At 41.6% G+C, this 14,634-nt stretch overlaps 1 protein-coding gene across 9 annotated transcripts in view; it reads right to left on the bottom strand.

Annotated features, from left to right (window-relative positions):
- Ehbp1 (EH domain binding protein 1) overlaps positions 1–14,634 on the bottom strand; it is a 264,215-nt gene that overhangs the window by 225,383 nt on the left and 24,198 nt on the right. For all 9 annotated transcript variants that reach the window (XM_041668953.1, XM_041668960.1, XM_041668952.1 and 6 more), the window contains exon 3: positions 17–74. In XM_041668953.1, coding sequence (XP_041524887.1) covers positions 17–74 — 58 coding nt within the window. The remainder of the gene's footprint in view (positions 1–16; positions 75–14,634) is intronic.

The following is a 14,634-nucleotide window of genomic DNA, read 5'->3' as shown; positions in this document are numbered from 1 at the left end:
TTCAGAGTGCACTCACCTTGGAAGACTTCCTCCGACTTCTTCTCGTCCAGACTACCACCAATTTATCTGGCTGCCTGTTAAATTTAAAAAATAAATCAAGTTTAGTCTTAGCACCTCTAAAGGGACATAGTGGGCTGGGAGTGGCTCCATAGATGAATGCTTTCCACTCAGGCACACAGACCTGATTTCACCCAGCTATTGCCCGATGTGGCCGTGTGCCCTAGAGGCAGGAGGATCCCAGGGCCAGGTCAAAATGCTGGCTGTAGGTTCACTGAGAACTAAGATGGGGAGTGACAGAGACGTCAGAAACTGACCTCCAGCTGCTAACATAAACACACAGGTGGCTGACTGCGTGTGCACAGACTTGCACACATGCACACACACGCAAGAGGATAAAAGATTACACAAAGCAGCTAAACTTCAGAGGTCTATATTCAAATACAGTAGATGATATATTCAGATATGAGCTAACTGAAGTAACTAATATTTCCTCTATAGACTTTTCTTAAAGAGTATACCAAGTTAATTCATTGCGACAAACCAAGTAGAATACAACACTTGGAATTAATTTAGAGAAAACAAGCATTAAAAGGGCACTTCCATAACTTGTCTGTACCGCACACACAATGCTTCCAGCTTTCAGACATTTTCAGAATCATCTAATTACCCTCACAGAAACAATGCTGTGCTAAAAACACGTATAGTACAAACCTGACCTGTATAAGGTCGTACGCAGCCTTGAAAACTGACAGAGTCGAGACTGTAACTGAGACCTTCCGAGCTCATAGATCTATCTTCTGCCAAAGGAAATATATCTTTAGCTAGTACAACTAAATTCCCTTGCATGTTTCTGGAAAATAATAAGATTATTACTATCCATTATTTTACTTACATTTTCACTTATTAAAAAAATTAATTAAAACATTTCCCATGCCAGGCTTAGTGACACAGCCTACAATCCTAGGTGCTCCCTGAAGACTGCAACGGGAGGATTAGAAGCTCAAGTGTAGCCCTGACCAGAGATCCTCCAGCTAAGAAGCAAAAGTGAAAAGAGCCCAGAGCACTGCCTAGCATGTGCGAAGACCTGGGTTTAAACCTCAGTACTGAAAAGGAAAGTTAGATACACAATAAACAAGAGAAGTAAAAATAACCTGCAACTGCATACATTACAGAGAGGCAGGGATACAGAAAAACCAAACAACAAAGTCACTGACGAATGAGTAATAAACGGTGGAGTAACTAAACTTCTCATTAGTAACCACAGTCCCGCAGACAGTGGAGTCAAGACTTGAAGTGCGAGAGGAAAACAGCCGCTGTCCTAGAGTTTACATCCAGGTAAAGCATCACGTAAGCACCGTTTGGGTCCAGCAGATGGCACAGCAGCAAAGAGCAGCTGCTGCCAGGCCTGACCACCCGAGTTCAATACCCCAAATCCACACAGTAGAAGCAGAGAACTGACTCCCACAAATTATCCTGACTTCCACACGTGGTACAAGTGCACACATACACAACACACACACATACATATGTGTAATAAAAATGATTACGCACAAATATGAAGCATTCACAATGTAAAGAGGGAAGATGTACAGAAGCCAAAGAAGTAAGGTAAATGCTAATGGGTGTTCTTTTTACGGGGCGGAAGTTAACATAACACACACACACACACACACAAAGACACACAAAAATAACCTGAAGGTGCCAAAATGAAAACTTTTGAATAAGAACGTATTCAAAGTTCCCGATGGCAATAATGAGCAAAATGATGTAATTCAACTGTGATGAATCTTCGCAGAGTGAGATGTTGGGAGCAGTGACCAGGTGACAGCGATGACAATTTCTATAAAACAGCATTAATCTGAGGCTCTGTGCCAACAGAGAACAAAAATAACCTAAAATTAAAAACAAAACAAAACTCTCCTCTCTCTGTCCTCTCTCTCCCCAGCCTCCCTCCAGCAGCTGTAGTCTTTAAGTTGGCCTACAGAGACCTGACCATGTGACCTCCAGTCGTGCAAGACAACAATCGCAAGGTATCAACAATGGTTAACAGCAGTACTCCATGGCACTGGCTTACTTTCTAGGACAACTCTAAGTAATCCATAAACATCTTCTCTCCAATCAAGCCCTGAATGCACATCCCTTAGTTCTTAACAGGGAAGCCCTGCCTCTACCTCCCCTTTTCCTACCTGATAAACTCTTATTCGGTAGCCTTCTTTGTGAAAGTCTGACTATTTCTTATTTCATCTTAGCACCACCATCCACACACACAGTGTCAACACACACACCCCAAACCTCAGGCAGAGTTAAAGGCCCTACTAAGATCTCAGTAAATACCTGAGCCATGTCTCTATTTACACACTTTGCACGTAACATAGTATAGTTACTTCTCTCTCCCCTACTCGACCACACTAACTGATCAACTTTATCTCTGTATCACTAGCAACTAATGAGAATCTGGTACAGGTTCTAAGGCCCAATGAATGTTGATTACTGAAAAGAATGATCCTAGGTTGCCTCCAATAATACCCACTTGATTAATTATAATTGATGAGCTCTAACTAAAGCCAGAAGCAGAACAACGCACCTTCTCTGAAGGGTATCTGAACTTCACAGGAATGCTTCTCTTGGCTAACAACTAAAACCTCCTGGAAAGCCTTTTTAAAATTCTGATTCTTATATCCTAGCCCTGGAGAATCTAATTTAGTAGTGGGTCTAGTGTGTAGAATTTTAAAAATTCCACGGGTGATTTCAACAGTGCAGTGATGGCAGTGAACTGGCTAACAAGGAACACACTTAAACCACTAGTGATCGTGACAAGAGGGTCCCTCCTCACAGTGTCTCTCTCGCACTGCTGTTTGAATTTCACTTTCTCCTAGCTGGACTCTGAGAACACCCCCACCCTCAATCCATTTTAATGCTTCAGGAAAGTGAAGCTTTTTAACATGGAAAAGTAACCTGTATGCCCTGCTCCAATAAAGTAAACAGAACATAAGTGACATATAAAAATACCCATGTAGATGGCTAAACTTTTTCGAGTCCAATGCTATCAATACTGCAACCGTCTTCACTAAGGGATGTGGGTGTCAGTGGCAGAGTGCTTACCAGCACGTGCAAGAAGACACTAGGTGTGATCCCAGCACCAGTGACATACACACATGGAAAACATACCTAAGCAGAAATGAGTCTGGCTTTATATTATCACACAGAATGCTCAAAAGTAAGTCATTCTCAAGAGAAGCATACCAACAAATGGCAAATGGCTGCTGCAATTAATATTTTAAGTATTCATACTGTGCTCAGAAAGAGCCATTAAATATTTACTAATGCTCCTCCAAGAGAAAAGGGACAGCGTTAGCGTTTTCTCCAACTATCAGAAGGCCTGTATTTATAAAACTTTCTATCAAAAAAGCTAAGAAAACCTGACAGAGCTCAGGCTCCAGGGAGAATCCAATGATTGTGGTTAGCCAAGTATTACAGGGTAGTCTGTCTCCTAAGAACAGAGGAAGGAGAGGCCTTATAGGTATTAAAATACCCACCTTGAGACACACACATAAAATGTGTGCAGTTGTACTACCTATGAAATCTGTCTGAAGGGTTTCCCTGGAGACCTGAAGCCTTTCGATGGGTGGGCTTGTTGGAGAAAATCAGCTTTTGAGGGTAGAACAGACTAGACTGGAAGTTCTAAGCCAGCCTGGGCTGCAGGGTAACACCTTGCCTCAAAACATAAAAAACAAGAAATAAATATTTATCACCTTCCCTCTTACTTAGTCTCAGAGACCATGAGAATGAAAGACTTGAATTTGAAGATAGCAGGCTGTGTCAAACAGTGATTCTGACCCTATACTCTGGAGAGGAAAGGGGGTCTCAAGGAGGAATAAGGGAAGCAGTGGAGAAAGGAAGAGAGGACAAAGTCCAGATTACAAACCAGGAAGCTCCAACCTAAAACCTGCCCTCTCTCCCACTGCCGGATACAAAGGTAAGCTGAAAAAAAAAATCAATCCTAATTTAAACTTAAATTCCTCTATTCTTCTATGCCTATGTGTGTCGTATGTATGATGTAAACTTTAAAAGATATTTTTAACAATCTAAAACTTGGGCTGATGAAGTGGCTCAGCAGTTAAGAGCACTGGCTGCTCTTCCAGAGGACCTGAGTTCAATTCCCAGCACCTACATGATGGCTCACAACCATTTATAATGGGATCCAATGTCCACCTCTGGTGAGGAGAGGTGATGTGGGAGTGTCATATATCAATCTGTTGATTTCATTGGTTAAGCAATAAAGAAACTGCTTGGTCCTCATAGGTTAAAACATAGGTGGGAGGAGTAAACAGAACAGAAGGCTGGGAGGAAGAAGCTGAGTCAGGAGTCACCATGATTCTTCCACTCCAGACAGACGTAGGCTAGAATCTCCCTGGTAAGCGCACCTTGTGGTGCTACATAGATTAATAGAAATGGGTTAAAAGGCTGAAACTAAGGGGCCAAGTGGTGTTTAAAAGAATACAGTTTCCGTGTAATTATTTCGGGTAAAGCTAGCCAGGTGGCGGGACACACCCCGCCGCTCCTATTTCAACAGAGTGGCTCCCGACATGATGGACTAAATCCACTTAAAAACCTGAGAAGGCTTAAAAATAAGGAAAAGATAGCTTTTTGCTGTTTGTGGGTGGCGTGCCACAGAGAGAAATTGTCCTGACTCAGCAGCAGGAAAAAACTGGCTGTTTTAAAATGCCGGCTTTCTGGGCTGTGCCGCCATCGCAATCTCTGTCTGGCTCCTGCGGGAGACAGAGCTTTTGAATGGAGCATTTGGAGTAAAGTGCTATGGTTTGCTTGATGACAATGTGGACTGCTGTGTGCTCACGGGCACCAAATGGCTCTGAGGCAGGAGCAGCTTGGCTCTGCCATACTGAACTGTGCTGGTCTCAGGCAGGAACTACCATAATTACCATAAAAACAGCGCAGTTAAGGTTTAGAGTGGGCAGGAAACAGGCTGTACCTTATTACCGTATTACCTGTACATGGTGCAACTTCAGTTTTTAAGAACTGCTTAACATTTTAAGAAATGCTCCTGGATAGTAAAAAAATGTTACAGATTCACAATAAAACAGATTCAGACATAAAAGACCATAGTGTTGGATGAGTGTACGTAGGCTTGAGAGAGAGAAGAAAAGAATATAGAGAATAAAGTTAATGGTTTAAAAAAAAAAGGTAAAGTCTTTAAAGAGACAGAGTACAGATAGTTAAGAGATTAAAAGAAATAAAGAAAAATAAGCCACGTAAAAATGGAAAATTCACAGAGAGTCTGGATAATGTACATTGTGTTTTCTTTAAAATTTTTGACTGTGAAGGAGCTAAGTACAGAGAGACATTTCATTATATGGACTGCCAAGTGTAACCAGAACGGATATCATGAGGGTATGACTTCAGAATTTGGGTCTAAGGATATGATGCTTTGGAGAGAGTCTTCTTTTGTTTTCACAGAGGATGAGACTCTATGGATTTCTTCTATTACAATTTGGTATGATAGACCACACCCTCCTGAAAGGTTGTTGTGAACATCTTCAGAAAATTGCTTCGCTCAACTGCCAACTGAGATGAAACTAGCACACTGGTTATACCATGAAAGACCTAATTAACGACGCCCCCATTCAGCAGGAAGCAGTTTGGAGAGAAAAAACTGCGCCCATATTCCCAAAATATTGTTTATAAATGTTCTTTTACATTTAAAGGGGGATATGATATAGGTATGAATAATTTGCATTGGTATGGATTTTAAGGTCAATTTTGTTATATGTATATGTATTTTTGATCTTGAATAAGGTGTGATTGTGTAGTTCATTTTTAAAATGTAATGTATAATTAGGAAATATAGGTTGTTGATGGATCATATATAATAGTCAAGTTTGTAGTCATGTTACTTAGATTTTCTAGATATATAGAGATATATTTCAGATAGGCATTCTTCATATCTCTCAAAGACTACAGAATATGGCATTTAAAATATTTTAATAACTTAGGACTTTTCATGACAATGAGACACGTCTGCTCCTGGCAGCACCAATCTACTTCGAGAGGAAGATGGGCATCGAAGAGGATCTTTATGGAGTTTGATAGTCATTTGGGCAAGAAACTGGTCTTGCCTGGACTGTTGCATAAAATGGACACAGAGAACCCGCAGAGAGAGGACTGCTGAACTTGCCTAAAGGTGAGATGGTCTTTCGGGGTTCATGACTCATGAAAGAGTCTGCGAGACATTCTGCAGGACAGCAGATAGCGACTGAACTGTCTTTGGAATTTCCTGCTTCATGGAAATGTCTGCTGGATACCATGGGCCTGAAGACTGAAGATGGATGCCCCAACGGTACAGAGGAACTTTGGGTGACTGTCCAGGCAGTGAGATGTCTCTGTCATTTTTAGAGTTTTCTTATTTCTTGTTTACTTGGGTAGTATTATATCCTTCTGGAGTCTTTGATGGAGTTGAAGAATGAATAGATAGTTATAGTTTTCCTTAGTTATGATAAAAGATAAAATAGATATAAATATTGTAACTGTAATTCTTGCTTGATAACTGTTTTGCTATATGTAATTTTGCTATGTTAAAGTTAAAGCCTTCCTTTTTTTGTTTAAACAGAAAAAGGGGAAGTGATGTGGGAGTGTCATATATCAATCTGTTGATTTCATTGGTTAAGCAATAAAGAAACTGCTTGGTCCTCATAGGTTAAAACATAGGTGGGAGGAGTAAACAGAACAGAAGGCTGGGAGGAAGAAGCTGAGTCAGGAGTCGCCATGATTCTTCCACTCCAGACAGACGTAGGCTAGAATCTCCCTGGTAAGCGCACCTTGTGGTGCTACATAGATTAATAGAAATGGGTTAAAAGGCTGAAACTAAGGGGCCAAGTGGTGTTTAAAAGAATACAGTTTCCGTGTAATTATTTCGGGGCATAAGCTAAAGCTAGCCATGTGGGCTGCTGGGTGCCGGGGACGCAGCCCCGCCGCTCCTTACTACAACAGAGAGGAACATGCCGACAGCACTTATACACAAAAATAAACAAATCTTTAAAAAAAATCCAAAACTGTCACATGAAAATCAGTCACATAACATTTTAAAACAGTGGTTCTCAACCTTCCTAATGATGTGGACCCCAGGATACAGTTCCTCATGCTGTAGTGACCCCACCATGAAATTATTTTTGTTGCTACTTTCATAACTGTAATTTTGCTACTGTCAGGAATTGTAACATAAATATCTGTGTTTTCTGGTGATCTTAGGTGACCCTTATGAAAGGGTCTTTGGCTCTCAAATGGGTCGTGACCCACAGGTTGAGAACCACTGTTCTAAAAGCTTCAAAGGCATTCAACAAATGTTTAACTGGGTGCCCACTACACTCCTAATACTAAATGGAGCTACAGAGTCACAATGGTGCAAGAAACCAGCTCTGACTGCCACTAAGCTGACAAAGCACTGTGAGGTGACTAAAGTAGCTATCAGTGGAAGGCGCAGAGTTGGGGAAACACTGAGAAAAGGCGTCTTCAGCAGAAAGGAGTGTGTTCATAAACATCTCGGGAAGCACACACTAAGAAGAACCTGCCCAACAGCAGAGATTATTTGATTCAGAATTTGTAAAATATGTAATTTATAGTGGCACTTTTAATGTAAAGCCCAACAACAGGTGAGAGACTAATTATAGTATGTCTGCTTAGGAAATTATACAGAAATTAGAAATATTTTTCTAAGATCATAAGCCTATGACACTGCTTAGGATTTGTGTTAATGCAGATGTTAGCTGTTTTCTATGCTGTATAATAAAAGAGACACCAAAAGCAAATATCTCCCAATGAGGTACCAAATATTGATACTGACAATGTGAGTTTTCTATTTCTTCTACAATGAATGCACATTACTGGTCAAAGGACTGAGAACAAATGAGTGTTCGATGCCCAGCCATAAAGGGGACAACTTTCCTAGCCCTCCTAGCTCGGGAGCAGCTGAGGGAGTGTAAGGAAACTAGGAGCCAGAGGGAACTGGGGAAGAGGTATGGAACGCTGAGTTCAGGACATGGTATGGCCGGCACTCTTGAGTTCTCAGCAGCTGTGATTACCTGCACACCATCGGGCCAGTCATATCTGTGGGGATGGGGTGGGGGTGGACCACGACTCTCTACCCTCCTGGGTGCTATACATTCTGCCAGCATTTGCTGAGGAAGGCAGAGACATTTTCTTTAGTGGAGCAGTCTTTCTAAGAACCCATGCACCTGTAAATAAACCTAGTGAATCTCACTGGATAACACCCACACACACTCACACACACTCCAGCATAAAAGCAGAAAAGGAGCTAGTTGAGAAGAGGATGGGAATTAGCTAATAAAGCATTTTTATATTAAATTATTAGAGAAGGCAAAAAAACCCTATACCTTCTACTATAGATTTATATTATTTTATGCTGGGAGTGGTATATTCCCAGCATAAAATAATATATTTTTATTTAATATAAAATACAGTGAACAACAACATTTTTAAGTTTAGAATCAGGAGAGGAGAACTGAATTTTAAGAGTCTTCAGACTGAAGTTTGTTTTCTAAGTCAACAGAAGTATAGGAAGAAGGGTAGCAATCCAGTCTTCAGTTAACACAATATTCCCAACGTCTAAGAAAAGTTTTTCCACACATCCTACCTGGCCCCACCATCCTCCCACTTTCTTCTGAAGTCACTCTTATCCCTTCCTATAGGATTCCAAAAGGGGGGGTGGGCCCAGGTAACACCAGAGAGATTTTCAGATCACCCACTCTCCTCCACGTCAATTACAATTCTCACTTTTTCAGAGTCAGTATCTTTAGAGGAAGAAATATAAGGAAACTGGTTCAATCTACGAGATGCACATTGATCAAAGACCCTTCAAAGATGGGACAATACACAGGAATGAACGCTAGACTGGGAGGCAGGAAACTTGCTTTTCCTAGGTCTGGCATGGAAGGACCTTAGAGACACTTTTCGGTTTCACTGAGGCTATTACCTAATGCATCAACTATAAAGAGACTACACAAAAACCGAAGCTGGTTCCAAATACTACGGCTCAGTGACTCATAACATCAGGCGGCACCAAATGGTTAAATGACTGATGATTTAAAAGAGAAACAAGAAACACACGACAGGATGAAGATTTGTAGTTCTCTAACAATCTTGAATTAGCTAACTAACATTACTATCTTAGCTAGGGTTCTATTGCTGAGTCAAAACACCATGACCAAAAAGTAAGTTGGAGAGGAAAGGGTTTATTTGACTTACATTTCTACATTGCAGTCCCACACTGAAGGAAGTCAGGGCAGGAACCTGGAGGCAGGAGCTGATGCAGAGGCCATGGAGGGGTGCTGCTTACTGGCTTGCTCAGCCTGCTTTCTTATAGAACCCCGGGATAGCACCACTCACAATGAACTGGGCACTGTCCCATAAATTACTCTAAAGCTGGATCTTGCAGAGGCATTTTTCTCAATTGAGGTTCCTTCCTTTCCAAAAACTCTTTCTTGTGTCAAGCTGACATAAGAGTAGCCAGCACAATTACCAGTATCATAAAAGTGGCAGGAATACCTTGACTGCTACAGATTCACACTTCCTGTCTAACACATAGTGCTAACCCTGTGAAATCACGAGAAGCCTCTGGTGCCAACACCTTCAACTCCGCCACCATCATCTTGGCACTGAGATGGCTCCACGAGTACCTGATGTTGCTTATGGAGCACAGTGAGCAGGAAATGTCTGAAACAGATCCTATTTGGCTCTCGCATGATTTAGCAGAGAGCAAAACAGTAAGATAAGTGGTGTATGGCCCTCAGATCACACAGGGAGCCAGCTGACCTCAGTGACCTCTCTACTCTGAGAAGCTAATAAACAGTAAACTGTAGAGATGGCTGCAGAAGATCCTCAGTTTACTTCCCAGCACCCATGTCAGATGCCTCACAATGCTGTTATTCCATCTGCAGGGAATCCAAAGCCTCTAGCCAACATGGGCCCCTGCACTCATGTGCACGCACACACACACAGACACATGCGCATGCACACACTTAAAAATAGAAAGCTTTTTTTTAAAGTAAGTTTTCATTAGATTAGGCTATTTGTATCTCTGGATACAGACACACACACATACACACACACACACCTATATATGTACTATGTACTATCAAAATCTCCCAACATTTTAGAAAACATGCTCAGTAAAGCATGCCTCCATCCTCCACCCCCCACTCCAGCAATTTAATAGCTGTTATCTTGTAAGCGCTTACATTTCAAAGCACTGAGACCAAAATGGAACGTAATCTTTTTCACTAATATGAAATCAATGTTTCCAGGGATAAAAGAACTCAAATTTATATTTAAGCCTCTCCTGAGTTATTTAGTAATAAGAAACCTAAATTATAAAAATAAGAAACAAGAAAACTAAGAAACCTTTAGAACATGGTAAGTGCGGATTCCTCCTAGAGTCCAGGGACCACTTAAAATGATTCCTAACAGACTTGATGTGCATAGGCACTTCAGCATACAACGGGCTTATTCTTCTGTGGAAAGAGTCCTCAGCCACATCGGAACATTTCACGCAGGGTGCTATGAACACTAAACAGAAGGAAGAAAATCACCTTATCCAGAAATACTTTTCTATTTCTCCAGGAGTAGTTTTTATCCTTCAGTAGGTACATCTGCCTCCGACTGCACTACACTGTGCAACTAGTTAATTATAACTAGTTAGATGAAATGTGTACAAATATAAATATACAAATATAAAAACAAGCATATAGGCATATACATCCACTCTGCACAAATGAATAAGAGGCCCAGTATCAAAAGTGTGAAAGATCTTTGCCACGAGTAAAAACAATACCTTTTTTTGTTTGTTTGTTTTCTTTTTTGGTTTTTCGAAACAGGGTTTCTCTGTAAAACAGTCCTGACAGTCCTGGAACTTACTTTGTAGACCAGGCTGGCCTCGAACTCACAGAGATCCACCTGCCTCTGCCTCCCGAGTGCTGGGGTTAAAGGTGTGGGCCACTGCCAGCTGTGGCATCTGATCTCTAAAGTATCTTAGAGTGACTATTTGTGGCTAAAAATATTGCACTGACGAAATATATGATCTCTGGCTGACAGTTTTTTAGAACTTGCATGCCAGTATTTAAGACTTAGGAGCACTCACACTGAAGAAATTCAGGTTGGTATACGTGAGCCAAACATCGTTTTGACAAGCCATCATAAAGCACACTGTTCAGTATCACAAAACACTTAGTTTATTTTAATATAAATAGACAACCCACAAAGAGGGCGTCACTGCTGTGTAGGAGTGACATACACGTCTCCAAACAATCCTTCTCTGTGGTTACAGTAAGAGCCACATGAGCTTATTTTAACTTAGCTTATTTCTCACCTGCCACTAAAACAAAAATCAGTATTCTGGGGGTATGTGCCTGATCCCCTAAATAGATGAGAGTAGAAACAAAGAATACATCAATCTAACCACACCCTCCATGATAATCATATAATCTACCCCAATCTACTCTGTCATTGATGCTTTTATCTTGATCCTGACTTTAAGGTTCAATCAAGAGATTTCCTTGCGGAGGGGGGGGGGGTATTCAGAAAGCATATACTGAGAAGGAAATGAGGAAATAAGATAAAAAACAGTCACAGGAAGACAGAAAGATCTGGATTTAAATACCAATTCTCCTTCTGCTTGTACCATCTAGGCCCCAAAAGGCTTCTCACTTGTGAAATAAGAGCCCCAGGGGCCCAATGTAGAAATACATTCAGATAACATGAGAATACTAATATTGTGTTGGAGACTTACTCCAACAAGCACAGGAAATAGAGAATATGTAAAATGCTAAATTAGAGGAATCACTATGGGCAGTACAATAAAACAATAAAGAGGGCAGGAGTATATTTTGGAAGACTTCATACATATACACCAATGACTCATTATTGTGCTTCTTGACTCAAATATTTTTATATTAGAAAAATTAGGTAGACAGAGACAAAAGAGGAGGAAGAACATTCAAGAGTGTCCACACGTGCCCACACACAAAACACCCATTTAGACATACATAGACTATATATATATATATATCGTTTATACTTTTAAATGATACAGTGTTGAGGAGAGCAAGAGTGGGGACTAGAAAGAGAGAGAAGTGAGGAAAAGGAGAGGGAAGACAAGAAGGAAGACAGCATCCTCCGAAAAGGGGGTGGGCGGCCAGGCACTCCATGCACGTGTTCCATACTGTCTCCATCTTCAGTGTGAACAGCCAAGGTCACCTGAGAAAAACCTAATAGAAAGGGCAAGATGCTACTTTAAAAATAAAAGACAGAGAAAAAGAAAGAAAACAGGAACTTGATGAAACTGAGACAATATTATATCAGAAAGAGATGTAAAACAACATTACAGGCATAAAAAGCGAAAGAGAAGGAGCCGTGGCAATGGTACCGTAGGTACAGTGCTTACCACACAAGCAAAGAACCTGAGTTTGGATCCCCAGAACCCAAGTAAAAAGCTAGGTGCAGGCCTGTCATCCCGACACGAGGAGGTGGAGACAGGAGGGTCCTGAAGACGTGCTGGCCAGTCAACTTAGACAATAGGAGCTCTACATTCAGTGAGACCTTGTCTCAAAAAATAAGGTGGGAAGCAATACGAGAAGACATCCAGCCCTGACCTCTGCCCTCCACATACGCACACAGGGAATCATGCACCTGTGCATACCTGTGCACACACACACACACACATACAGCAATAAAAAGAAAAATGTAAGAGGAATGTTTAATGAAGAAGAACATTCCAAAAATTATGGGGTTTTTTGGTTTTTTTTTTTAATTAAGAAAGCATAAAATAAAGAGTTGGAAGATGATATGAAAAACTTTCAGAACTACAATGAAATAGGTTGTTTTCAAAAGTTAAAAAAATTTAAATATGGAAGGTAAAAAAAAAAACTGACTGACCTCTAATATACCAGAGAATAAAAGGTCTCCAGATGTCACTTGCGTCAGAGACTTAAATAAAAACTCCAAACAAGACCAGGACACTGGAGGGCCCAGAGGGAATTGGCTGCGCCACACCCATGACAAGTTCAGAGTATGATTGCGGAAACAAAGCTGACAGAGCGTCCCTTGAGAGGAGCAAAGCACTGGCATTCTGCTCACACAGGGCCTCCTAAGACACTGGTTTCCTAGATTCACCTCATCACATCCCACTGCCCAGGCACTCAGGACAGTGAGCGTTAGCACAGACCCTGTGCTCTCCACCTGGTGCTGTGCTGGCTTTACGGACATGGAAATTGCAAACCTTAGGGATCATGGTGTAGAGGAGAGCCTAAGAGGCCAGGCAATGTTGAATTCTCAGGGCTGTATTCCCTGAAGAATAATATTGCCTGGGAGAGTAATACATGAAACTTCGAGAGTGAAGGCGAAGACCTAAGGACACTGGAGAGGCCAGGAACACAAGACCAAGAAAAGCCACCGGCAGCAAGCAGAGGCAGCCCAAAAGAAAGGTCACGTGGGGTCAAGTAAGGAAATAACAGGGGCTGGGCCACCTAAGCCTGCTAGTATCATGCCTGTATCATGCCCCCATACACTAGCCATGAAGCTACAGGATCTGACTGTTCCCTGCTAGGTCTCAGTGTTGTTTCCATCCCATCCATCATTCCGATGTTCTAGTCCTCCCTTTGGAAGTGTGACTGCTTGGGCCTGTCAGACCACAGTATAAGGGCTTGCAGTACAGTGTTGTCTTTTCTTTATTTTATATGGCTAACATACATGATTTGTCTTGATTCTCAGGGGAGGTGGGAGGTTTGGACTTTTGCATAATGCTGTTAACTGTTTAGATTTTGAGGAAAGAATTCATGCATTTTCAGTTGTACACAGGGTAGTCACATCATGTGAGGTAGAAACATGACTTCATTATTTTCCTTATCTGGATGCTTGAAGGAGATGTGTTTGAGTGTCATGTTGAGGAGCAGACATACAGTGGTTAGCCTTGACTGTCAAGGAGACAGACAGACACCTGGAAAACCTCTAAACCATTCTCTAAATACGTCTGTGAGGGTGCTGCATGAAAGAGGTAAGGGGTAAAGAACCTATCTGTGTCATTGATGGTGACATCACTATCCCATAGGTAGACGACAGAATCAAAGTGAAAGAAAGAACTGGAGAGGAAGACGGTTCCGATGAGGAAAGCCTTGTTAACCAATAATCTTTAAGAGGCAGAAACTAGTTTAAGCATGACTTTCTGGGACCGGGAGATAAAAACCTGTGCACCACCCAGGTGCGCTCTCTGTGTAGCTTCCCCGCTGCGGTAAAGCAGAGCCTGGATCTTCCCCTTCTGTGGCCTGAGCTTTCCCCTTATAATAAAATATAATTGTTTTATCCTTCGCTAGCCTGGTTATTTCAACATGGTTCAATCAGTAAAGTGCTTGTCATGCAAGACTGAGAACCTGAATTCAATCCACAGCAAAAACATAAAAAAGCTAAGCAAGTCTCTGCACGCCTGTAGTCCCAGCACAGGGGAGGCAGGGACAGGCTGGTGTTAGCCAGTCTAGCCAAATCACCAAGTGCCAGGCTCACTCAGTAAGAGCCTCTGCCTTGAAAAGTAGTGGAGAAGCAATAGATCTGAGGTAT

This window comes from Microtus oregoni, unplaced genomic scaffold, assembly GCF_018167655.1.
Source record: "Microtus oregoni isolate MIOR12 unplaced genomic scaffold, Mior012 000019F_ref0000042, whole genome shotgun sequence".
Lineage (NCBI taxonomy): Eukaryota > Metazoa > Chordata > Mammalia > Rodentia > Cricetidae > Microtus > Microtus oregoni.
This window is presented reverse-complemented; position numbering and strand designations above follow the sequence as displayed.